At 41.7% G+C, this 25,626-nt stretch overlaps 1 protein-coding gene across 6 annotated transcripts in view; it reads right to left on the bottom strand.

Moving 5' to 3' along the window:
• Positions 1-1,626: 1,626 nt before the first annotated feature.
• SLC45A4 (solute carrier family 45 member 4) overlaps positions 1,627-25,626 on the bottom strand; it is an 87,474-nt gene continuing 63,474 nt past the window's right edge. For 5 of the 6 annotated variants that reach the window (XM_080381091.1, XM_080381089.1, XM_080381088.1 and 2 more), the window contains 6 exons: positions 15,007-15,195; positions 11,838-12,017; positions 10,653-11,728; positions 10,455-10,554; positions 9,235-9,446; positions 1,627-8,406 (listed from right to left, as the gene is read on the bottom strand). In XM_080381091.1, coding sequence (XP_080237217.1) covers positions 8,044-8,406; positions 9,235-9,446; positions 10,455-10,554; positions 10,653-11,728; positions 11,838-12,017; positions 15,007-15,195 — 2,120 coding nt within the window. In that variant the 3' untranslated portion in view covers positions 1,627-8,043. The remainder of the gene's footprint in view (positions 8,407-9,234; positions 9,447-10,454; positions 10,555-10,652; positions 11,729-11,837; positions 12,018-15,006; positions 15,196-25,626) is intronic. The other variant, XM_080381093.1, reaches the window with a different exon arrangement.

Raw genomic sequence — 25,626 nt, 5'->3', positions numbered from 1 at the left:
TTTCTGCACTTTTCCTCCTCTCTGGGCATCACCCTTGCAGGAACAACAGCACCTGAGAGGTTTCTGTTTCTTGTCACTCTCCCCTGGCTGCCTTGTGACACTGGAAAGGATGAAGCGGACTGCCCGGTCCTCCCCATCTCTTGGCACAGGGGACAGAGCTAACAAGCAGATACTGGGGAGGAGATGCATGGACAGAGAGAGGGGCTCAGTGTCACGCCTTGCAAGACCCAGCCCAGGGAAGTTCAGGGTTATTTCTTTACTCCTTTCACATCCTTTGGGCTTCTTTACTTTTAATTGTGCTGGGAGAAGACAGGGATGCAGGGCAGTCCCTGCCACTTAATCCCCACTTTACTTTGGTTGGGCTCTGCCTGGTGAGCTCCCCATGGTGAGGGCCCTGCTCTGCCAGGTGGGGTGAGGAAGGGAGGCTCTTGCTGATTGTAGTTTCACCCCAGCCAGCAACCTCGCTCCCCCATGCTTCATAGCAGCTCTATATGAGGTGCTATGAAGAAAGTTAACTCTATCCAGCCAAAACCAGCACAGCTGGGTCTTCTGTAGGTATTTGGAATAGCTCCTTCCCCAAGGAGGCAGTGTCCATGCTCTCTCCTTGATGCTAGTGAAAAAACAAGTTCATAGCCCAGGCTGAAAGTCAGATTTATTGCATTTTATGTTTTCACTTCTTTCTTAACATCAGGTCCAGTGAGAAAAGAGTGCAGATGAGCTGGGTTTAGTCAAAAATGAACTAAATGCTGCACAGGCATCAAATTCTCTGAGCTGCTTATACCAGTTCTGAAGAAGTGCCTTCAGGGGAAGTCACAGAGCAGATCTGTCAAGTAAAGTGCTAGAAATCAAATCAGGACAACTGAGCTCTCCACAAGGCAAGTTTAACCCTGTCAGCTGGCATTTGTAATCAGGTACACTGGTCTCTGGCTTTCCCCTTGTCAGTAGCAATGGCCCATGTGGTTAGTCAGTTTGGGTGTGAGCTGGTTTCTTTGGAAGCTCCTTATAGTTACACTTATTTCCTCCTGAAATGCTCCCAGGCCCTCCTGCGCAGAGGAATCCCACACCGTGGTAAGGAAGAAGAGTGGGAAAAGACCAATATGCTGGCAAAGAAGGGACAAGACCCTCCCTGCCACCCACTGGAAGGGAAGGCCTGACAGCCCTGAGGCCCCAGTAGTGCTCTTGGTGATGGCATGAAGATGATGGATTTTGCTGGCTCAGCAGGTGACAGCCACTACCCCTCGTTTTCTCCTGGGAAGGGGTCAGAGCAACCAGCGCAGGAGCAGAGTCTGCAGCTGGGGCCATACACCTCTCCCAGGCATCACTGTTTGCTCTCCATCTGCGCTCCCTCCTCTGTTGCACCTGAACCCTGCAAGTGTCAGGTGAGTTTATCAAGTATTTGTGAACTGTTTGGTGTTTGGTTTTTTTGTAGTAATGTTTTTAGAAATATTAATTAACCTTTGGGAAGCCAGTGAACATTATTTGTCTTGTACAGCTCAGGGACGAGGGGAGGCGGCAGCAGCGTTCAGCCAGTAGCAGGCAGCCAGCATTGCTGCCAGCCCCGCAGGTGCAACCACAGACAGGACACTCACGTTCCCTACAAACAACACAGGAATGCCAGCCACCAACTCTTACTGAAATGTTTATTAAGATCGAACTTCTGAACAACAGATTGGAACACAATGTTTTGTGGAGTAGAATATTTCTAAATTGATTTTTCTTTTCTATACATAAATGAAAAAAAATCAAGATTATACAAAAAGAACAGAAAGTGCAGAACACAATAAAATAGTTCTCATGCAACAAACCTCTTCTTTTAACCTTAAAACAGAAAATAAGCTCAACAGTGTAGAAATAAAAATCATACATACATTATGCCATCTACGCACTCAAACATTCATCTGTGACATTACTTTTCTTTATCCCTTTTTCCTCATAAAACAACATTATGTGTTTAACACATGCTTATAAACATTGCTAAACTCAGCAAGAGCTATTATAGTGCCCCAACTTAATAAGTTGATAAAAAAGTAGTTGTCATATGGCCAGTTCACAAAGGAACTAAATATTCTTTTTTTTTCTTTTTTTTTTTTCTGCTATGAGATGCCTATATATGCAGCTTTCTATTAATATGAGGCATTTAAAATAAGCTGGTCATTTGGCTACCAAAAGGGCTTAGTGTTCATGTTACATCAGAAAAATAAAAATTAATGTTGGGAACTGCCAATTTGTTGAGAGAAAAGTCTTTCTGGTTTTTGGGGCTATTTACTACAATTTAGCTATCATTAAGGATTCAATAGGTGCAGACTAAATAAGGGGATGCCTAGTTCAGCTAAATGTTCCTAAAGCTTCACCCTCAACTTCAAAATTTAAGAAAAAGTGTATTCAAATCGAACCGTGTTTGCTAAAGTTTCAGCAGGTCACAAGGGCATCAAAAGCCTTTTAATTTTAGCAGATGCTCTCTTCTAGGGGTGGAAGGTATTTGTCCCTCCTGGGCGCCCGTCATGGTCCGCTGTGCCTCCCGGGCGAGGGAAGGCGAGATTGAAAGACAGGTGAGCTGCAGGGCTGCTTGGGTTGAGGAACCAAATAAAAACTTAATTTAAATTACAGGAAAAAGTGGAACATCTTAATGGGCAGACCTTTGCAGATATTAGTGCCACAGTAAGAAAAGGCAGTTGAGCCTTTTTGTTAAGACTATTTCCTAACTCACTGGGTTGCTGAGTCTTGAAACTCAAAATCAAAAAGCCAGTTGATATCTGAGCTTCTGCAGCTCACCTCTGCCAATGGCTTGTTCTGGATGCAACATGAGAAAGAGAAAACTTTGGGTAGCTCCACTTTTTAAAAATGACCATTTTTGATGCACTTTACAAACGTTCAGCTTTGTCATTTAAGGAAGAATAACAGCTAGAGAGCTCTCTGTAACCATAAAGTTTCTGCAAAGAAAAATAAAATTTGGTATTTCTTCTACACAGTCATTAATAACATCTCTGTGCAACATTTGGTGTTCGTTACATTTATTTGGCCTATTAAAAGGAAAGAAGGACAAAACAGCTGCAAATAAAAACCAACTTCTCTTTCACAATAGATACTTCAGATGCCGAAGCTGCTACATGTGCTTGGAATATCATGCAGGAGTTTACTTATTATTTAAAATAGGATACATATTTATAGCTGAGCTCGTCTCGCATCAGACAAGGATGAAGGAAATCTGGAAGAACTCAGTTGAAAATGTTGAGTACAGTGATGACAAGCACACAACCACCAAAAGAGATTTTGGCCCGAGCAGTGTGTATATAAATGTATACACACACAGATACATAGACACACGCACACGCACCTAAAAAACCCCAACTCTCAGTGACTGAACTACAATTTGTCGCAGGGACTGAACAACGGAGTGTTGTGCAACCCGGCTACGTGTATATGCAGAGTTACTGAAACCATGAGCGAGCACTGAAAACGAACGCTGACCCCTGTGACATGCCTCCGGGAAGGCAGTGCCCCTCAGCTCCCCTCCTGCCCAGACATGGAAGGAGCTCTCGCAGGAACAAACTGAGAATTTCTCCACCTTTATTTGTAAATGTAACCTCAACCTGCGTGGCTGCAAGACCCTACTAGCAGCCATGCAAATCCTGCCTTTAATGGTGAATGCTGGAGGAAGACCAAGCTCGCCACAAACCGAGGGCGGGTGAATGTGTTTCTAATGATAGAGGTGAGGTTTTAATGAGGTACCTGGCAATAATCACTGTTGTTGCCACTGTCATTCCAAGTGCTGAGGGGGGGATTCAGATCAGATGGGGGAGGAATGAGAAGGGCTCAGCCCTTGCTTCATGCCTCTGTGGAAAACTTCATGCAAGCCTGTTTCATCACGGGGCCTGCATGCCAGCATCGGCACTGGCAGGAAAACTGGGACGCTAAATGTGCAGCTGCCTCCTTTTCAGCCTGCCGTGCCGGGAATATTTCATAGTCTAGAACAAGGCTCCAAGTGAAAAGGGAAAAGGACATTGTGTGTTTCAAGGAGCACTAACCTCCGTTGGATTTACTGGCTTCCTCCCTTCTGATGATGAACAATCCATATCTTTCCATAACTGCTTACTGCCAGTGCTAGCAAATGACCAGATTCATGCTATTAAAAGGCTATTTAGGTAATAAATCTCTATGAAAGTCATCTAACCAGCAGGAAGAGAAACATTCCTAAGAAATTATTGCTTCTGGAGTCTGAAACTGCCATCCACAAACAGTGCAGACCTGATCAGACTCTTGCAATAACCCAAGGGTGCAAAAATCCATGCTACACCTTTCTGAGTGGTTAAAGAGAGCTTCTCTGCTCTCACGCAAAATATTTCTAGATGTGCAGCTTACTGACTACAGCACTCAAGAATCTGAGCACTAACAGTGTCTCATGTCCGAGGTGTTACACGTCACCAGAAGGACTGCAGCAGAATATGGTAATATTACTTACAGTATAGAGCAACACAGAATGAAACCACTAAACCTTAAGCCTACTGTAGGAAAGGTCCAAAAAGACGGAGCATGCAGGATGAATTGGACTATACAGTAATACCGACAAACAAAAAATGATACTTACTGTCATAAGGAGTAAAAAAAAAACCCCACCCTCCTTCAAATCTCTCTTCCCACAACTTCTGCAATAAACACATAAAATCATACTACTTCACCTTTTAATTGTGACCATAAAAAAAAAAAAAAAAAAATCATCATTTCTGTAGCAAAAGGTAAGGAACACACAAAAAATAAATCATTGCCTGCTCTACCCTGAGAAGTGCCAGGACTAGGAAGAAAACTCACTAATTCAAGGAAAAGCATTACTACGAAAGACCTCGGGAGCCCTCACCAGCAAGCACAGTGAAGCCAGTGTGGTGGTTTCACAGGCCAGCCAAGGTACCGGAGGAGATACTTTGGCTGGTGCTCCCCCAAGTTAAATCTTCTGGCAATACTACAAATACTTCAGTGTGTTTACAATGAAGAATTATTTCCTTCAGCTTTTACAGGGGAGTGAAATAGAGCTTCCTGCTGCAAGGCAGTGTGCACATTCATGTGTTACACACAGTAATTAAACAGCCCCATAAACAACTCCAAATACATCTCTGAACGTCCCATTCTTAGAAACGAGGCTATGCCAAATGCTGGCTGGGACAGAATTGGGCCTGCCTTGCCTTTGAAAACCTCTGGGTTCAAAATGTCCTTCCTCCCTCCTCACCCTTCCCCTGACTGAAAAAGCTCAGTGTGTGTGAGCTCATACCCCAAACAGTTTCACATTCCCTCTTCTGGGTGTGAAACGAGAAGGAGCTTCAACTCCTCCCTGCAGCTAGAATCAGGGGTCCTCAAACTTTTTAAACAGGGGGCCAGCGCGCGGATGCAGTGGCAGGCAGCCATCTGCAGCTGCTTGGTTTCCCCCCCCCAACCCCGGCAGGGGGGTGGGGGGTTCTGTAAATACCGGGGGCCGGATTGAGGACCCTGGGGGGCCGGATTGAGGACCCTGGGGGGCCGGATTGAGGACCCTGGGGGGCTGGATTGAGGACCCTGGGGGGCCGGATTGAGGACCCTGGGGGGCCGGATCCAGCCCGCAGGCCATAGTTTAAGGACCCCTGAGCTAGATCTTGGTCAGCTCGATGGTGCTGTGAAAGAAATCTTGGCTTACAAAGGTGCAGTGTGGAGTAGTGGTGCTTTGAAACCACACCGATCCATGAAACTCGTGGGGAAAAGGCTAAAGCTGGCACCAGTCAGAAGATGCAGATTTTTTAAACTGTAGAAGAACCTTTCCAGGAACAGATTAAAATAAGGAATACTTGACAGCGTTCATTTAACCAAAAGAAGAATCTTCAAGGAGCTTCAAAAATAAAATATTAAAGCCACTTTAAAATGTCTAACTCAGTGTGCATTTCACATGAATGCCAGTTATAGGGTGAAATACAACACTCATCTCTGTTGTACATGAACATCACTAGAATATATTAAATGTAACTGAGATGATAAAATTCACGGCAGAAGTTCAGTTAAAGTTTCCTACAACTGATTTCTTCAGTAAGGTCTCATATTCTTCAGTAGTATTATTCCCCTGTCTGAACACAGTTCACAGTAGGTGTTCTAAATAAAAAATATTCACCTCAAAGAAAAAAAGACTTTCTCAAGACACATGAAACTAAAACCCCTAAGTCCTGTGCGATTATGTGTACTTTAGTGCTCGGTGATTTCACCAGCCTAAAAACAACATTGTTACCCTTGATAGCACAGGGCATCAGCACTGACTGAAAGCCTTCAGCTAAGAAACCCACGTATGCCACCAAAATTTGTCAACGATGCTGGCCAAGACTGCGCATTAACTTCAAATATACCAAAACATACATTTCTTAAATACATTGACAATTCAAGTAATTTATTAAAAACTGCTTTTCATTTTGAAATATATATTCTTCTTTTGAATGACTATATTGCAGCATGATTTACACATGCATTTTAAAGTACTGTAGTATGAGAAGTCTGAGGCAGCAGAAATCTTACAACGAGCTGTGATTTGTCTGTTCAGCAGACGGACTGACTGCAGCCCAGAGGCCCATGCGAAAATGAGTAAATAGCATCACAAACACTTCTTATAAGACAACAAACAGAAGTTCAGTTTCTAAAGTTGCTTTAAATGACTGCTGGATCTCTGAGCTTTGGCTGCCCGTGGACTGGGGCGCATTGCTAGCGATCCAAATGCTGTTTTAAATCAGGTTAGCACAACTCTTTCAAGCTCTTCATAGAAAAATGTCTTTACACTGCAGCTATATCCTGAATCAAGGAAGGGGGCATGGAGGTTGCGCTGACGACATCAGTACAGCAGCTCAGAAGAGCTCCAGCCTGCAATTCCTCCAACACGGGGACTGGAACAGCAACACATGCTAGTGGATTGAATTTTAAGGCCTAAATACTGTTTCTGACACAGATTTTCATACACCCAGACTATGCCATAAAGTGACGGAGGTAGGCCTTTGGTTCACCTTGTTGTACTGACACTGTGTCTTTACCTTGGCTGCTGTGTTCTCAGCCAGGAGGTTAAAGGATCATAAAAAGTGCAATTAATCAATTACTTTCCCTACAAAAGAGAATCTGCACGCCCCCTTCCCATGAAGCTGACCCCAGAGACACCCTTTCTCTATGGCAGCTTCATCCAGAGATGACCAGGTTTAAAATGCCAAGAAAACCCTCAAGTTCACCAGCACAAAAAACACCAGGCTAAAAACTGTCACAGCGTATTCCAACGACATTCTTGAAATGCAGCACTTGTGATAAAAACCTGTGAGTGCTGGTCACCTCTCCCAGCTGCTGCTCCTTCCCTCTACAGTTCACATCACCTATGTCACCCTCTCTTGACAAGCAGCAGACTTGGGAGTAGCTGTTGAACAGTGTGACTGAAAGGATTCACGGCAGTTTCTTAGAAACCGCACTAATTGCTTTTGTTTTTCTTGAAAATAATTGTAAATAAAACTATTCTGTAGTAATTGCACTAACAAAAACATGAAGTCTAAAATTAATGCTAAAAAACTGTAGCTGTCAGACCAATAATATCATGCTTAAGAAAAAATTGATCAAGATGTCTAAGCGTTTGATTCGGCTATTACACTAGTGAAATCTGAAATGTTCAGACAAAAAAACAGCAAGAGACTGTAAGTCAAGATAGCTTCCATTTTCAGTTTAAAACCAGCCAAAAACTTAAATTTTTCTAACTGCTAATTGAATACACTGTGAGTCTCATGCAGATTAATAAAACTTATTTGCAATCTAAATGTATTCTTAATAAAAAAGTGTTCAGAAATGATGTTTCTAAGTTGTAGAGAAAGCAATTAGCATCATAGCTACCTGTTCAAATCTATATTAAGGACTACAGGATTTCATTTACATTTTTGCATGAAACCGCCTTTTCTTTTGCAATTTCAGCTACAAGTAGTGAAGACCCTAATTTTTTTTTCCTGGGGAAAAAAAAAAAAAAGTTCTTGATCCTGCACCTGCATTCCCTGGAATGTGAGTGAACAATAAGCGATGGTCTCACACAGCTGATTCACTCTCCAGCTCCGATGTGGCAGCTCCTTTGCGTGTGAGCTTCAGCACAGTTGGCTTCTCTGCACTCATGCCGTTGCCCTCGGCTGTCTCCGGAGGACCTAATCCTTTCTGTTCTTCCTTTGGCTCTTCATTGACTTCGGGGTATATCACCAAGAAGGTAGCTGTCAAAAACCCCAGGAAGGATCCCACTGAAGCCACCATGGGAATGACTGTGACTGTGCCAACCGCATCTACCACACCACCAAGAGCAGAGGCCACGAGGATCTGAGAGATGTAAACCTGGCATGACAGAATAGCGCAGTCTATGCCAAACCCTCGCTTTGAGTTCCCAGGGCTATGGTGAATGTACTGGAAAAAGACAAACATGTTAGAAGGCAAAACAATGGATTAAATCAAATAGTTAAACATTAGCATCTTCCTCAAATTTCTCAGCGATGTGGTGGACTTCATGCCATCCTTGTGCATCACGCAGGCTATACAAGCCCAAAGAGCCTTCTCACCTACTTATCAAGCACATTCTCATCTTGCACCATGAGACAGACATTTATTGGGGTACTCCTAGTGTCAACTGGCTCCAAGATCAGGTTTTGTAGAAAAAAATTACATGAAAGAGTTGGTGGAAATTATAAAAAGGAATCCCCATCCCAATCCCAATGCAGAAACATGTTAAAATCAACAATCCTCCTGTAATTTGTAATCCAAATGGAACAGTGATGAAAAATGGAAAGTAAATCTGTCCTTTTTTCCAGCAGAATCAGTTTGCCTTACATCTCCCCAAACTGATAGTTGACTCACGTCAATATCTAAGACTCTGAAAAACCTGAGTAATGCTAACATAACACATCTGAAACAGTATAACAACTAGGCATATAATAAATAGCGCAATAATTATTTCATCTCTTTTCATCCTACCACGTCCACCCAAATCCTTTTATACCTCAGCACATGGTAAAGTAATCATGACCCCACCGAGCCAACTTGAAGCTTGGTACTACCAGCAGGTTTAAGTAGCAGCTCTTGCTATTTACTATCAAGGATGAATTTCTGCTTTGGCCCACATCCCAACAAAGCATGTACCTCAAATAATGGGGTTTAATAAATCCATTTTGCCACTGTGATCTTCAGCGAAATGTGAATGCTCTGCTTTGATTAAAATACCCAAAATATTCTACGTACCTGTTTAATATCGTGGTATTGTCCCAAAAGCGCATAGGGACAGTAGGAGATACTCATGGAGACTATTCCCATAGTGCTGATCATTATCATAGTGACATACACGTTGGGGAACATAGCCATCACTGCAGTGCCAAGAGAAAAACCCAGCGTGCCCAGGATGTAGATCACTTTTATACTAAGGTCATAGTTGTCCAAATATTTCTGCAACAAGGCTGCAGAGATGAAGAATGAAACATAAATGTCAGTTTACTCGACAAAGTTTTATGGTATTGATGTGGCCATGATGGCTCGCTATGCTGTTTAGGGCTTGGATGCTCACTGCGTATTTGGCTTGTCTTGGCAGCATAGCTCAGCTGTCGTTGGGAAAGAAACGCGTTGCGGCTACAGAAACTGGGGAGCAATTGAGCTCAGAGACTTGCCTAAACCATGCTACAAGTCTGAGGCAGAACAAAATGCATTGAGACTCAAACCTATCATGGTCCACTCAGTCCATTCAGTAATTTTACCTATTCGTTAACTTTGTCAATGCGGGTACACACCGAGCACAGAGGCCGTTCTGTTTCTAACACAAGCACATTCGCTAAACAAAGTGATCAGGTAACTGATGTTCACAGACCCATTTCAGTTTGTGTTCAGAAACAAGCTGCCCACCTGAACTTCAACTTGACATGTCTCAACAAAGAGGCAGTCCCCACGATACTGATCTGTACAGACATGCCTGCGCACGTACTGCAGAAGGCAGAATTTGGCAGAATTTACATTTGGCAAAAGCTCTCAATTTCAGAGTCTGTATTCCAAGCTTAAATTGTCTGTAGTTGCTTTATCTGTTGATTAGAGAACATGAAAGACTTTCAGAAATACATATTTATAATTTTGATTTTAAAAAGTCTTTGCAAAACCTTCTTACATATGCTTCAATTTTCTAACAAGCATAATTTTAGTTTCCTGATGACTAACCAAATGCCATTAATATTCTTTGATAAAATTTTGTCCTTTATGCCACTTAACTGATCTGTTCTTATTTCCACCCCTACGTTTGGAGGAATTTTTTAATATTGATTCTTAAAGAAGCCCCTTCCACTTTGACCACATCAAATGCTTTTCCAAAATATCCTTCACACCAAATAAGGATGCAGATGCTAACTGAAGCAAAACTATTTCTACCTTGCAAATACATCTATGAGGTGCATTACACTGTCTGATTGTGCATAGTCTCTTACCTGAACAAACAGCAGCAGTAGCAGCATAAATTACCAGTCCCCAGCATCCCATCTGAACTCCAGCGTTATAGGCGTGTAGCTCAGTTGAGTTAGAAGGGGCCTGCAACACACACAAATGCAAAGCCACTTTCTTGTAACGAGCGCATCTCAGAAACAAGTAACTGCAAGCAGGTCTGCCAAAGGTAACTGTCCTCTTACCTTTGGATCGCCCTGAAAAATGACTTGTCCCATGAAATCTGTATAGAACACAGCTTCAGCAATGATCGAAAACCAAGTTAAGAGGTGACAGACGCACAGTCTCAGCAGCTCCTTTGGCATCTTTAGCATTGACAACCACAGGAGTCTGACGGTGGTTTCAGTTTCCCCCTCTTCGCTCTCTGTGTCTCCACTTGAATTTGTTGTGCCACTCTGATTCCTGTGCCTGTACCTCTGTCGCTGCCGCTTCTGCATGTCATAGATATCATTCATGCTGCGTGAGGACTTTATCAAGACAATGGCATTGGCCCGACGAAAGCGATAGCGGTGGGAACCTATTTTGCCATAGTATGAGAAGGTGTAAGATGGCTGACGGTAAAACATGTGCCTCCGCCTTCGCATGGAATTTGAAGTACTAGATTGCTTCATGCCTATTCTAGCATGTCCGTTGAGGAACTCTTTTGGTAGGGAGCCGTTGACATTTGGGACTTTATCTTCATTTAAGCGATTATCAAGCAACATTTCCTCCTCTTTCTCATTGTCCCTGAGGAAAGCAGACAGGTGGTTGAGTTTGGACTTCATGATCTCTTGGCTTGTGTTGTGAGGAGTGTTGGGATACGAAGCATCCTGAAAAATGGAGGGTTCGATGTCATGCAGAAAAAGCAGCTCCGATTCAATTTCCAATGTAGCATCAGGCATGTGTAGAACTGAGTCGCTCTTGCTTCTTACAATGTTCACCTCAAGGAACTCCATATTGAGATCATGCTCTGATTGCACCTCATCATGGAACATAGAGGCTCCATATGGGTCTTCCTCACTGATTACATTCAGTCGATTTAGAGGGGGGAGACTACCACTGAATTTGACACTGGAAAGTGTGTCTCCTTCATCATCAATCCTGTCCTGCTGAGGGTTATATTGCTCTTCTTCAATGCTAAAAAGGTGGAGAGCAACTGAGACAGAGAAAATAATGGCTGCAAAGAAGAAAAGGACTTGCTCTTGAGATTTAAAAATACCACCTAAGAAGGTCTGTGTCCAGTCCAGCCCTCCTAACATATAACCAATTGCTCCTCCAAGACCTGTGGAAAGAAAAAATGAGAAGTGAGTTCAGGAAAAAAATCATTCGGCCACAACTCATTCATCAGGAAGACTTGACAGCTGCCAAAAACATATCAGCTAACTCCATACCAGCTGAAAACGCATGGATGTTAAGGGCCATGTCTTGTTCTTCACTGTCCACGACATCCAACAAGTAGGCCCGAATTGGCCCTTCTGTTGCATCAGCGCAAAAGTCCAACACCACAACACCAAGCACTGTGAGAACTATACCAATGGGTTGCTTGTCTGGGACATCGCCAATAGCCAGACCTGGGGGAAAACAGAACAGGAATCTGAGCATGTTATTCAAAAAGGGAAAACTACAAAGCGCAAGCTTAACTCCTTAAGAGAAAGGTGGCCAACACACTCACTGGAAATGTTCCTTTACAGAGTAAAAAAGCAATTTCAACTCTTTGGCACAGCTTCATGGAAGGTCTGGGACAAAGATTTTGTTTTTACATTTTTAAGACTGACATTTCTTTCTCAAAATGTTATTTTCAAAGTATGTCTTAAACCTCTGAGAGCATTGGATATTATTTCCTGATCCTCAGATGTATTTTCCTTTAAATGCTGAAGGCTGTTTTTGTAAGACAGCCACGGTGAGGAGAGCATCCAAAAGCAAAATGACATACTTCATCTGTCAGTTACAAACACAGGTAACTGCACTGTTGACAGCATTACTGACATGGTACCTGACATGCAAGGGTCACAGTAAATCACAATCAAGTGAAATTTAACCCCTTCACCTCTCTCTTTGCTTTTCTTAAACATTCATTTTTCTAGATCATTTTTACAAGCAAAACTTTTAAGAATGAAGCAACATGAAGGTATTTTGCATTGCAAAAAGCATCAGTCAGCTTCTGTTGATAGCACGGGGTGAAATGCTTTTTTTCTACAAAGTAGAAAGGCAGCATTAGTATACAGCTGGAAAATGTTTCATGAAACAAACCATTGACAAAAGCATGAATTACTTGAATCAGAGAGATTTAGAAGTCACACATGCAAGACTGATAAAACCGTTAGCATAACTCATGAAAATGACTGCGGAAAGAGATGAACTGGCTAAGCCACCAAAAATCATCTAAATCTCAAGTGCATATTCAATCCTCATTTATACCAAGTCCTCTGAATGCTAATGAAGTTTATATGTGTCCCATGCTAAGCTGAATCTCACAGCAGAAAACACCAGCAGTGTCCGTGTTTTAGATTTGTTGGAAACTTGAACAGTGCATATAGTGGAGAGAACAAGAGTTGAATAAGATCTACACATAGCTGTTCTCCTGGGACATGGTTCTATTACTATTAGGATTAGTGAACCTCTTCTTCAGCATGCTCTTGTGTTCCCTGTTCTCCTCACTATGACTCCTATTGCCAGAGGCCAGGGTATGGAAAATGGTACAAAACAATGACCACGTCAGTTTTTGCAGCACCTCCTGTAGCCCTAAATTGAAATTGTGATTGCCAGTAACTGGAGACTAAGGACAGGAAAGCGTGAACCTAAAATGGGAAGAAGTCAGACAATAAGAGCATACAGGGTCCATTTAGAAGAAAATGTGGTTACAAATGAGGCCTCTTCCTGCAAAGAGCTTGACACCCCCTTTTGCAAGAGACTGGGAAGCAATGCCTTTTCTCTCTGAAAAGTGGGACAAATCACAATTTCAAAAACTTTAATTAAAGAGAGACTAATATAACTTTATCATATTGTGCATCTGTTCTAACTAGTAGTTCAAGTTCTGTCTTACGCTGATGTCAAGTGCTATCTTATGTCGATGTAAACTGAACATTGGCAGCAAACTTCTATCTTCTAGTATGGAACAGGTCTCTAGAAGACCATGGAACAGCTCTCTTACTTCAATTCACTCCAGGTTCCCTTGAGAGGCACAGTGGTGTTTAAAGTGCCTTTCAGAAGAGGGTTTTTGTTCGAGATGTATCATAACCATGTCCCAGGAGCAGATGCATAACCTCTGTGTTTTAAAGAAATGTCATTGCACCGAAGTACCACTGGAGTATCTGGAAAGCACAAGTTTTCTAGAAAGCTATGCAACAGAGACTGTATTACTGTGCAACAAAGAATTAAAGAAAAATTAAAGACAGTATTTTGTGCTGATTTATTAGAAGCCGAGACACTTTAAGCCTATAACCTGCATATGACGTTTGCTTGCCAGTACCAATGGCTACCTGTGTGGAAGTAAGAGCTTCCTATCAATTAAAATCTTGTAAGAAGGCTGCAGTCTAACATCTTGCATACATCTGGAGGAGGAGGAATAAGTCTTGGAGACACAACAACAAAGTACAATTGATATCATATGACAGCAATTCAAATAATATTTATTGCCTGGGTAAATTAAAAAAGGATAAGCTAAATGTCATTCACCTGAACAACTTGTCCACTGCAGTTTGCAGCAAATTGGAAACGATCATATGGCATCCCAATGTGGCTTTAAAAACCTAACATGCTGAGCCAAGGTAACGTTCCACTCATTTCCCTCAATTAGTAAAACTTTTTCACAATAGAACTTCATCTAACCCAAGACAAAAATGAGAGCCAAGAGGATGTTATTAGGTGCTAAGTTCCTTTCATTTGCATCAGTCCAACCATGATGTAAACATTTCCCCAAATGTACTTGCTGTCACCTCTCCTACACTAAATTTACAAAAAGATTGTAGATTGTAGATTAAGTTCTGTAGTAAACTATGTTCAAGGGAAACTATTTTTACCAGCTTTGATGGGGGCTCAGGAAAAATTATTTTCCCACAAAGTTTTTGATAAACAAATATTAACTGTGTTCTGGACTTTTTCAATACCAGGTCTAAGAAAAGCACAAGAAAAAGTGAAAAGATAATTTCTGAAATAATGCTGGAAACAGGATGTGTTGCCAGATATGCATTAAAGGGAAAATGGATCACAACAGGAAACATTTCCCTGTGAACAGGTTGCTACAATTTTCCCATGTCAAGGATTGACCAAATTCATCTCAGCAACTACAAATGTGCTGGCAACCATTGTATTAATAACGCTGTATTACCAGTTACAGCTATGATTGCACAATACTTAGCACAGCACTGTAACTTTTGAGTGAGAATAAAAACATGCAAGATGGATAGCTCAAATGCAGCGTTGCAGAGATTTCTAACAACTTTAACATTAAACCTATGTTAAATTAGCTGCATATCATTATCTTTACTTCCTACATAAACATCTTAAAGCAGGTATGTATGTTAGCAGGAGATATACGCAGGTGATTTCCTCATTATTTACCTATAACAGAACCATTAAGGAAAAGTGCAACTCCAAAGAGGACACCAATGCAGAGAGCAAGAATAAAAGGCCGCCGGCGGCCCCAGCTCAGTGTGCAGCGGTCACTAGCCGAACCTATAAGCGGAGTGAAGATCAAGCCCAGGACAGGGCTAAGGAACCAAGTGAGGCTGTAGTATTGTTCAGGAAGACCTAAAACAAAGACAAAAATGATGTAAAGGTTACGCACTACACATAGAACAACTTTATACATTAAACTTTCATACCTTTGGAACTGTAAATTGATCAGTAATTTACTTACAGTAAATTCTCTCCCAGATGAACAACTCCGTTAAGATTTCTTATCAATGGTTTATAAAAACAGCTAAGGAAAACACAGATCATTTATCTTTCAAAGACCTGGGCAATAAGAAGGTAACAATAGGTATATTTAAGCTACTGGGAAAAAAAAGTTAAAAAGCAACCCAAAACCCAGAAATACTTCACAGTGGACTCACCAGTCTAGATTTGTTACTACTGCCCAAAAAACCACATTTTTGCTGAAGTAGCAGCCAAGGTCTGCTGTGTAGAAGCCAAATGGCTTTGTGCATCCTCTCTCTCCATTTGTGGACTATGAAAAAAGCTTTGGGATGCTTGGAAAGCTACCTGGTTTTCATATACACATACCCACATCTCAACAAAAGTTTCAATGTTCAACAGGAGTTGAAGTTTATAGTGGTACTGTTCAGCTAAGACCACCACCACCAAGAGTTATTAAAGATTTAATGGATTGAGAATGATGGGCAGAATTTGACTGTCATATGAAATGCCCCATTTCTAAGCACAACAATGTTTACTTATAAAATTGAACAACGAACAATAAAAGAAAAAGCAATTATTCATTAACTTCTAGAGAAATCTAAGGAGCTTATCTCTGCTATCCTTGGGGTTTTTGGTTGGTTTTTTTTTTTTCCCCCTATAACCGAGGTGACTAGTCATAGGATCAGATGGAAACAAATTAAATTTAAATAAATAACATTTACCTAGGGAAAACAAACTTGTTACAAATAATTTCTGGAGAAGGAAAGAAACCCCCAACCCCCTGCGTTACCTCTCTCCCAACGGAGAGCAATGGCCTGCAGATGGCAGGCTGGCCCAGAGGAGCGCATCCACTCCGCTTCTGTGAGACCTGCCTCCCTCTCGGTTTATCAGCACAGGTCAGCTAACCACGTTTCTTAGCAAAGCATTGAAAACAAAACAATTTCTTGCAGTCCAACTCCTGCCATGCCTGAAAAACCCAGTGTCTCTACCCCAGGAAGGAAAACCATTTATTATTCAAAACCATGAATCGTGAGTGCAAGGAGGATTTGACCTTTGCTGGTGAGATCAACCTGTACCTTGTGCTCCCCGTTCAGCACACTGAGGCATCCATTACCGAGCAGGATTATACCAATCCCTGCCCAAAATAGCCTGCGCTGCAAATCTGGAAGTCTAATCTCCTGCTGTTTAAAGTACCATCAAATCTTAACTAACACTGCTGACTTCTTCCACCAGATAAATCAGATTTTCCTGAGACTGTTGTGTACTCCACAGCAATGCAGAGATTATGTTATAGGAAAATAAGGTATTTTTTTACCGTAAATAATAAATTTCATCATCAGGATTCAAAATCCAGGTCTGAGGCCAAGGTCTTTGTGATTTCACTCAACTTTGGCTAACAAACAAGCTAACGGCAACAGCCGCCTGGATGAATGAAGTGTTATTGGAAGAGACTTGCCTCTTCTGAACCCATCCAACCTGCGGTTTTGGACCAAATATGTCCATGAAGACCCTGCCCACAGGGGAATGGGCATGGCATCATGGTTTAGCCATCATTCCTTGTTACAGGCAGCTGAAGGCCTCTACCAGAGGCCAATACTTTGTACCAGCCCTTACCATGTACCTGTTCACTCCTTTTCAACTACTGCCTCCTTCAGTGGCAGGTTTTAGATCTCTAGGAAAGGGCTGTGTTCGTACAGATGGCACCTTGTTCACATCACGGTTCAAACTGCTACCTCTTGCTCAGTCTTTCCAACTGTTCACTGACGTCTTGGCTGACACGGAAGTTTTAGCTGAGACATACTTAGTAAAGGGGCATATTAGGTTTAAAGCTGTTGTTCAAGAAGCCATAGCTGTTAGCAACGTTGCTGCCAGCCTCACACTTACTTACACCACCCAGCTTCTCTTAATGAGTGCTATCCTAATCACAGGTGCAAGTCAGCAAGCCAGTAATCCAAATAAAAGTGCAGGGAAAAACCTCCATCTCCCCATAGTTTCAACATTCTCTTTAACTTCACCGAGTTCAACAGCTTTCCCAAGCACACAAGCAAGTTCAGGCGCCGTGGATTAACGGACACCTCGCCTGCTCCAGGATGCTAATGCTTATCAATGCCTCAGTTGGCATATAGATGGGGATGGGGCGGGGGAATCTGCTTTAAAAAAAAATGATGGGAAGGAGGAAATATTTAGTTCAAGGCAAGCAAAACTACATTGTAGGCAGGTTATGATTCATTTTGGGTGAATGATTTTTCTGCAGGACACAGAAGAAATGGCAATATGTAAATACTCATCCCATTTTGCCTCCACAGTGCCATCCTGTTGAGCTGCAGTTATGCATCAGAGGTTGCTACTGTGTGATGCCGAGTCACTGCAGTGAGTCTGTTTTAAATAAAGTTAGAAGCTTAACCAATGTCACTGATCTTTACTGTAGTGATTGCCAACATCTGAAATGAGTTGATGTCCTATCACTGAAAGAGGGCTGTATGTAGAGAACAGAAGCTTGTTTTCTGATTCATGTTGTGACTTATGAAGTATGAGCTGGGACATCTTAATCTAGCTTATCCATCAGTAAACACTTGAGAGATGTTGGGATGGTTTTGCAGTAAATCATACAGTTGCTTTAAATAAACACTGGGGATGAAGGCTAGCAAGAGCTCCATTACTAGCATTACAAGCATCATCCTATCTTATATGAATAAACAGCTTTAAATAGGGAGATGTAAGTAAACCAGACAATTAAGAGACCAGACTCTCTTCTAATATGCCAACATCCACTGAGACAATCAACACATTTTAATAGAGACTATGAGTAGAAACACAAGGAAACACTAGTACAGCTGAGACAAGCAACAGGAATGTATATCCAGGGACAGCAGGGGCTTGCACAGGTCACCATCCCTCTGTCCTTGTGGCCACCACTTTATCTGTCTCCAGTCTACAATGGCACTTGCCTGTGGCATCTACAAATTTTAATTAAAAAAGTTCTGAAAACAATTAATCCATTTGAAATTATGATTGAAAATGACTTCTGCAGAGAATTGAAACCTGTTCACAAATATTTTTCCTTCAGCTACAAAAACTGCATGTTCCTAAATTGGAAAGATAGGGTTGGTTTTTTCTGCTTTATAGCCAGAGTTAACCAACTGTCAAAAAGAAATACCCTTAGACTGAAAAAACACAGTGATTTTTACTGCTGGCATTACTTTGACTTCAGTACTATCAAGATCAACTTTGCATGTAATAACTTAAAATCAGATAATCAGATTAGGGCCTACATGTGAGGGCGGCGAGGCACTGGCACAGGCTGCCCAGAGAAGCTGTGGATGCCCCATCCCTGGCAGTGCCCAAGGCCAGGCTGCATGTGGCTTTTAGCAGTGTGATCTCGCGGAAGGTGTCCCTGCTCATGGCAGTGAGGATGGGGCCAGATGACCTTTAAGGTCCCTTCAGTCTCAAACCATTCTATGGTGATTCTATTATTCTGGTTTGATTTTACAGGCCAGTAAAAGAAAGGAAAAGCCCCTGTTACATACCAGCAATTAGAGAGTCTTACCTTCCCATGTATGAGCCAGAGGAAAGAGACTTAAATGCTTTCTTGAGACGACTTTATTTTCACTGACTGAAAAGGGCGATCTTCCTAACGTTTAAGTATTATAAATAAAAGCCTAAATCCAAATGTTTACATTGAAAATGGCATACTTTGCAAAGACAAGAATCTCAGTGATTTCAGAACAGAGCTAGGGATACAGCTTTTATGGAAGGGTAAAAAGGACACTTAAAAATCCAAGACTATCATATTTGGAGATCTTTCCTTAGCCAAACCACTGTGATGTTTTTTTTATTGAACTACTCTTTAGCAGCCAAAATATCTATCTTTAGAAAAAGAGACCATGATAAAAATCTATACAAGAAGTAATAGCCCCATGCCAAGAAAAATGGAAGAATTTCTAAAAAGCTTTCAGTGCTCCTCCAAGTAAACAGGAAAGGGATAACTTTCAAGTGAAACATGAGCAATTCCCACAGATTGTATAATGGTAGGAACCATCAATGTGAGCATAACCTGCTTTTTCCCTTGCTGGAGAAATCATGCTATAGGACTACTTCCATAACCTAAGCAGCAGGGCTCTTATAAACTGTACTCCAAGTGTAAGCTAGCAGTTTATAAAATCATCATATGTGTTTTACGTAGTTATGCAGAACTCAAAATACTTAAGTGTATGACTTCTCTTTACTGTAAGTATGTAAACTGTGATATCATTACATTAGAATGTAGTTGGTTACTTGTGTGGAAAACTACTGAGTGGGGTTAGAGAAGATTCCTGGCAGGAAGATGGTGCATGTGCAAGCTAAAATAAAACAGCACAGGAAAAATAAATTTGCTGAACCTGTCTGACAGACAGCAGACTCCTCACCTGAGTAGTGTACGGGTAGGCAAACAGAGCAATCATTTTAGCAACAGGTAGTAAAGTTAGTTACCCAAAGCTTCTTTTTGCATTTGCTTTCTATATCTTGAAGTTGAGATGTTACTGATGAGCTGTAGTCTACCCAGTCAACCAAAACTCTACAAGGCAACAGTTCTGGAGCCTGTAAGAGCCTTCTCTCTCTGCATAGATGTAGCTGTCACCTCTGCTGTCTGCACTCAGCACTGCTGCTGCAAAGTCAAGACTTTTGTAGAACTCTCAGCCATGTTCTACCATGGGTCTTGCAGAAAGAGCTCTGAGGCACCGAGCACTACCTCCACTGTCCCACAAATCAAGACTTCAAAACACACCTTGCAGATGTTCTTCATAAAATTCATGCTTCATACTGGCAGAATCTACAGGACCTACATCATTTCAACAACAGGTTCACTTTAGCACTAGTTGTTTTTGCATATAAGTGAGAAAGTTCCAAACAGACAAGGAGGACTCCAGTCCCAAAATACTTCTTTCCCTTAAAAGAGGCTGGTTCTGGTTTTAGTATCTCAAATGTCTGCATACATGATATGCATGTTTAGGTTGGCGTGTATGATTTGGCAGTAGAAGCAAAATAAGTAAGACTGAAAGTTGAAAAAGAGTTTGTGCGTGTATATATACATCTCTCTATATACATATACACACACCACACACACCCCAAAACCCAAGTCTTCCAGTTTGCTGCCTCACAAGAATGAGCTCCAATAATGAAACTTTACAGAAATTACGCCTGTGAAGGGCACTAGGCAGTTGAGGAAAGTAATTATGTACCCTAACGGTTCCTTTCTCTGCACATACATGCTGCTATACCTACAGAACGTCACCATTTTATACAACGAAGACAGTCAAGAAGGCATCGCAAGCCAGGACAAGATGATGATAAACAGAAATGAAGAGATAAAAGGGAATGTTTTGAGACCAGATTTCTTCTGATACCCCATCTAGTGGCAAGGACTCAGCTCCAGCACATATTTTAAAGAACTCGGCCACAGTGGTGTGCCCGGCCAGCAGCACTGCAGCATCTAGCCTCTGACGTGCAGAACAGATGTACGGGTGCTGGTTTTGACTAGAATTCAAGGCAGTATCACACAGCAAGCTTGTCATCCGTATGACTGCCTCACTACAACCTCTTACAGCCAAATGTGAAACGACCCAAATGCTGAGAGCTGCTACACCCACCTGGAACAGGCTGTAACTAGACTGGGACTGATTTCATATGGCCAAGAGAAGTATCACGCAGCATATGCCTTTACCAAAGGCTGCTGAGACTCACAGGCAGGCTCAAAGGCCAAAGCAGCTGCATCCCATTACCAGTTTAATGTTGTTTCTTTATTTTGTCTGTAATTTTCCACCTCCACATTTGCCTTGCCAGGTAGCAGCTCTAACAGTGAACCACCATCCACCAACCCAGAAAAGTAACCTGGTAGCCTCTCGGTGGAGGAATAATAGCTGGAGGATTATTATTTAGCCTTTTACTGACAGCTAATCTGAGGAAACACCGAGGAGGAAAAAAACATATTGGATAAACAAGGTTAGTATTTGTGCCGTGAACTGAATCTGGAGCAGGTCACAAGGCAAACTCAGAAGTCTCATACAAATCAGTGAGAAAAAGAGCAAAACACAACAACAGCTTCTGTTAGCAGTGACGACTGCCACTGAGACCCTTGTAATATGGCATTTCCCAGCCAGCTACAAACAAACAGGACACTGGCTTCTAGTAAATAAGGGTTTGTTTTTTCCCAGACAAAAAAAGTGCCCCAACAATAGTGGGACCAGCACTGCTCACGGTTCACAGGAAATGCTCACTGTGTCACCATCAGTCTAAGGGCTGCGTGAGGTCACGAGTTACATGGAAGAAAGATTAAGTCACATGCAGCAGTTTCTATTCAAAACCTCTTTTTGATAAGTTCTATTGGGGGAAAAATGGTTCTTTATAAGCTTAACAATAAGATCTGATATGGGAATAGGATGCTAAGCTCCTATTTTCATTTGTCAGAAATCATCACCTACAGACTTGTTTATACACTTAAAGTAAACACCATACAAAATTCTGAACTAACATAAGAAGCTGTCATGCCCTGCAAATACTTTGTATTCCACAACTTCATCCCTGTATAAAATACTGTGCATTGCTAAAGATAGTTCACATTGATCTGTTTAAAAATGCATTGCTTATACAAGCTCCTTTGTTTAGACTGTAGTTTTCAAGATTGTAGGCAAGCAAAACCGATGCTTGTCAAAAAGCTGTGAAAAAGTTAGAACCCCAGTATCTGCTCTTCATTTTGTTACAACAGAATCATAGAAACCACTGCAAACCCAAGTATTGTAGCTTTGGAGCACCTGTATGAGGAACAGGGATTTCAGAATGCAGTTGCAATCATTTCATAAATGCACCCTGATATCGACTCTCTGATATTTAAAATAAAAATACAGAGCTGCCACACATTTAGGTCCCCCTGAGAAAATGCAAACAAGCTGCATGCCTATTTTGACAACTATCACCATGAAACTTCAGCTACAAATGCTTTTGCTTCTTTCTATCTCCCCTCAGATTTTAGGGCTTCCAATGGTTTAGCGCTCGTGTGGGATGCTGAGCTGCCAAGAAAACCATATCCAAGCCAATATATGTTGAACCAATGCACTGAAGTAGGCTTGCCTTGTGGTCTAAGCACTACTGCAGTACAGTCAGCACTTGCACGTTGAGTTTATTGCACCCACGAGAAACCACTTTCTAACTTCTGGATTGCAATAGGAACTCTGACCAACAGGGAAGAGATATGAAGAAGCACAGCAATTTCTCCTGGTGCCCATTACCATGCTTTGAGCAGCTTCCAAATGTGGGAGTACAAGTTTTTAAGAAAGAAATAATTTTAAGTACTACCTGAAATCAGAGTCCAATATCCAATAAGACGAGAGAGCCTCTCATTTGCATCCCTAATGCTACAGTATCTTAACAGCTGCTGGGGTGAGAAGAAATGAAGTCCTATACTGAATTTCACTTTTACATGAAAATTTTGCTCTTCGTTAAATTTCGCTTGCCCAGCCTTTATGATACAATGACACTTGCTCAAGCATCACAGCACTTAATGAGCTGAAACTGAATACAGATTAAATCTGATGCAACTTCCAGCGTGCCGAACCAGCAGTAATAAAGTTTCCCTTTAACCTCTACCAAAGAGCAGTTTTAGGGATATAACAAAGGTGTTTACATCAACTAAAAAGCTGAGAACTTTCTTCACGGTCCCAGAAAAGCGTAGGTTGTATTCAACTATGCAGACTTATCAGTGTAACCACCCAAGGTTAACCTCACAGTGTCAGTGTATTTATTCCCAGGCTGCAAATGCTGTCTCCTCGTGCTGGCCAGTTAAGCAAGCTAGAGATACAGGAGGACTCAAAAGGTCACACACAACTGCACTAGCGTACATTTCCCATCACTCACAAGTGTCTAAATGTATGCAGACACATATATGAATGCAGCAATCAATAAATTGTTCTACCACACTAATCCTTCCCTTGCCTTTATGGGATGTAATTAAAATGCATCAGCTGTACATGATGCCCCACTTTGACTCCGCACACATTACGTAACACTGCAGCACTTCACCACTCTGTCTCGCTGCAAGATTAGACATCAATTACAGTGACATGTGTTGCCTGAAGATACACAGCATCCCAGTTTATCCAAAGCTCAATAGCGTTTTTCGTCACCACTTCTAGAATATTGGCAAATAATAAACAAAGGCACTTTGACTCAAACGGTCTTTGCAATTCCCAAACTCAAAAGACTTTTACATGTACAGTAGAAAAATCTTTCAGCACCAACTCGTAAGCCTGTTATGTTAATCAACAGTGGAGCTTTTGTTGCAGCGATTAACATATAAATACCCTGGAATATGACCATCTACTTACACAGCTGAATCAAATCCTAAGCAAAACCTGGTGTTAACACCAGGGTTTTTTTTCCCCCAGGTAGAGCCAAACCTGAACTGTTAACTCTGGGTGTCCAACCCAGACTGAACTCTTTCCCATCCCCTAAAAATATATGGTTAATGATCAACTTCTCCATTCTGCCTTAACAAATTTTCAATTAAAATCATATTTGCTTAATGGGGACCTATTCAACATTGGGCTGGTCATAGCTGGGAGGGGGCTGCCCAGCAGCATCACAAGGCTGCAGTGAGCACAGCCTGAGCCCTTGGTTGGGTGCTCTGATGCTGTGCTGCTCTGCAGTGCAAGGATTTTGCATCTAAAGAAAGCTTTGACTATCCTTCTGCACTGCTCTAACCAGACCTCAAGGGGAGGTAGGAGTGTGACGAACACAACTAAACAAGGGCAAGATGAAAAGCATGGCTAGGACATCCCAAATTTTGTAAGGCTCACTCAAGGTTGTCTTTTAAGATACCATTTCTAGCAAACACTGGGCTAGAAGGCATCACCTAGATATTCAACTCCCATGCACTACAGCAGAAGTTTACACCTGATGTGTCTGCTCTACCCTATCAACCCCCAATCCCTAGGAAACCATAAAGAATCTCGTTCGCACTGCCAAACAAATGACTGGCACATATGTAGCCCAGCACGGCATCTAGTCCGTGCATCCAGGAATGGAACTTGAAAAAGGAAGGCAAACAGACTTGAAGGTAGCCAAGAAAGTATTTCTTGTCAAGCAGGCAGCCAGCCAGAGTATGGTCTGCACAACATTTGTGCCCTTGAATTGCAAGCAGCAAGGAAAACAGTTCATTTCCAGCCTCAAATTGTGGGTATTAGAAAATGCAGAAGGTGTACAGCAGAGTAAAATACAAGGAGCTTGTCTTTGCACATTGATAAAAATTATCCTCTTCCTCAATTTTTAGGCGTGACTACACATTTGGAAGCCATGTGAAAACAGTGAGTCAAGAAAGTGGGTTTTGGCCTGTGTACCCCTGCAGATACCACCTGAAAACCTTCATCTTCCTGGGGATTACCGACCAAACAGTTGATCTTTAAATTTCAGCTGAGATCACATTTCCATAGGCCTTTTAAGAGTCAGTAATTGGTGCAGGCAGCTCCTTCTATAATTACCATAGCTGACCTAACACAAAGAAATATAACAGCTAATAAACATTATAGGTACCTCGTATAAACTTTATATTCTAAAAGCTGTTTTTTTTCCAGCTAGAAGTGCACAAACTAGAGGGGGAAAAAGCTGAATTAATCTACCTACACTCCTTAGGCCATTCAAGTCACAGCAGTCTCAAAGTGCTTTACTCCCCTTTTCAATACTCACTCAAAGCCTCCCAAAACGTCACCATTCCTGTAACAGGCTTACAAACAGTGTATTGTTAATTGTTACTACACTGCAAGATCAACCTTCTGGCCTTTCTAAAGTCTTTAGGGCTATAGGTTTGTTTATGACAGGAATAAACACTCTGCCTGCGATCACTTTCGTCCCAATTATGCTACTACTGGGAAGCCTTACCAGCTAAAAGTCAGCAAAGAACTAACACTGCATTCACTTTTAAATTACTTGGTATTTTAAAAGTGTTGCTGAATTATAGATAAACACACTGATTCTTCTAACTCATTATTCATTGTATACTTTAAAAAAAGAGAGGCATTTTGAAAATAACCCATACTAAGCTCCTAAAGAGAAATTGCATTCCTCTACACAGTCCCCTTTATTGAGGTTAATTCCTCATGTGGCTATATCAAGCGAAACATAAATCCTATTAGTGCTTTTCTTATTTGCTTTAACAAATGAACTGCAAGTTGTAGTTTGCAGGCATGGTTTTCCACACAGACCACTGCTCCAGGAAAAACACTGCAATTCATCAGTTGTTTTAACAATCTTTAGACATATGAATGCTGGTAACAGGACTACCATACAGAGAATTTT

This window comes from Falco punctatus, assembly GCF_963210335.1.
Source record: "Falco punctatus genome assembly, chromosome: 3".
Lineage (NCBI taxonomy): Eukaryota > Metazoa > Chordata > Aves > Falconiformes > Falconidae > Falco > Falco punctatus.
This window is presented reverse-complemented; position numbering and strand designations above follow the sequence as displayed.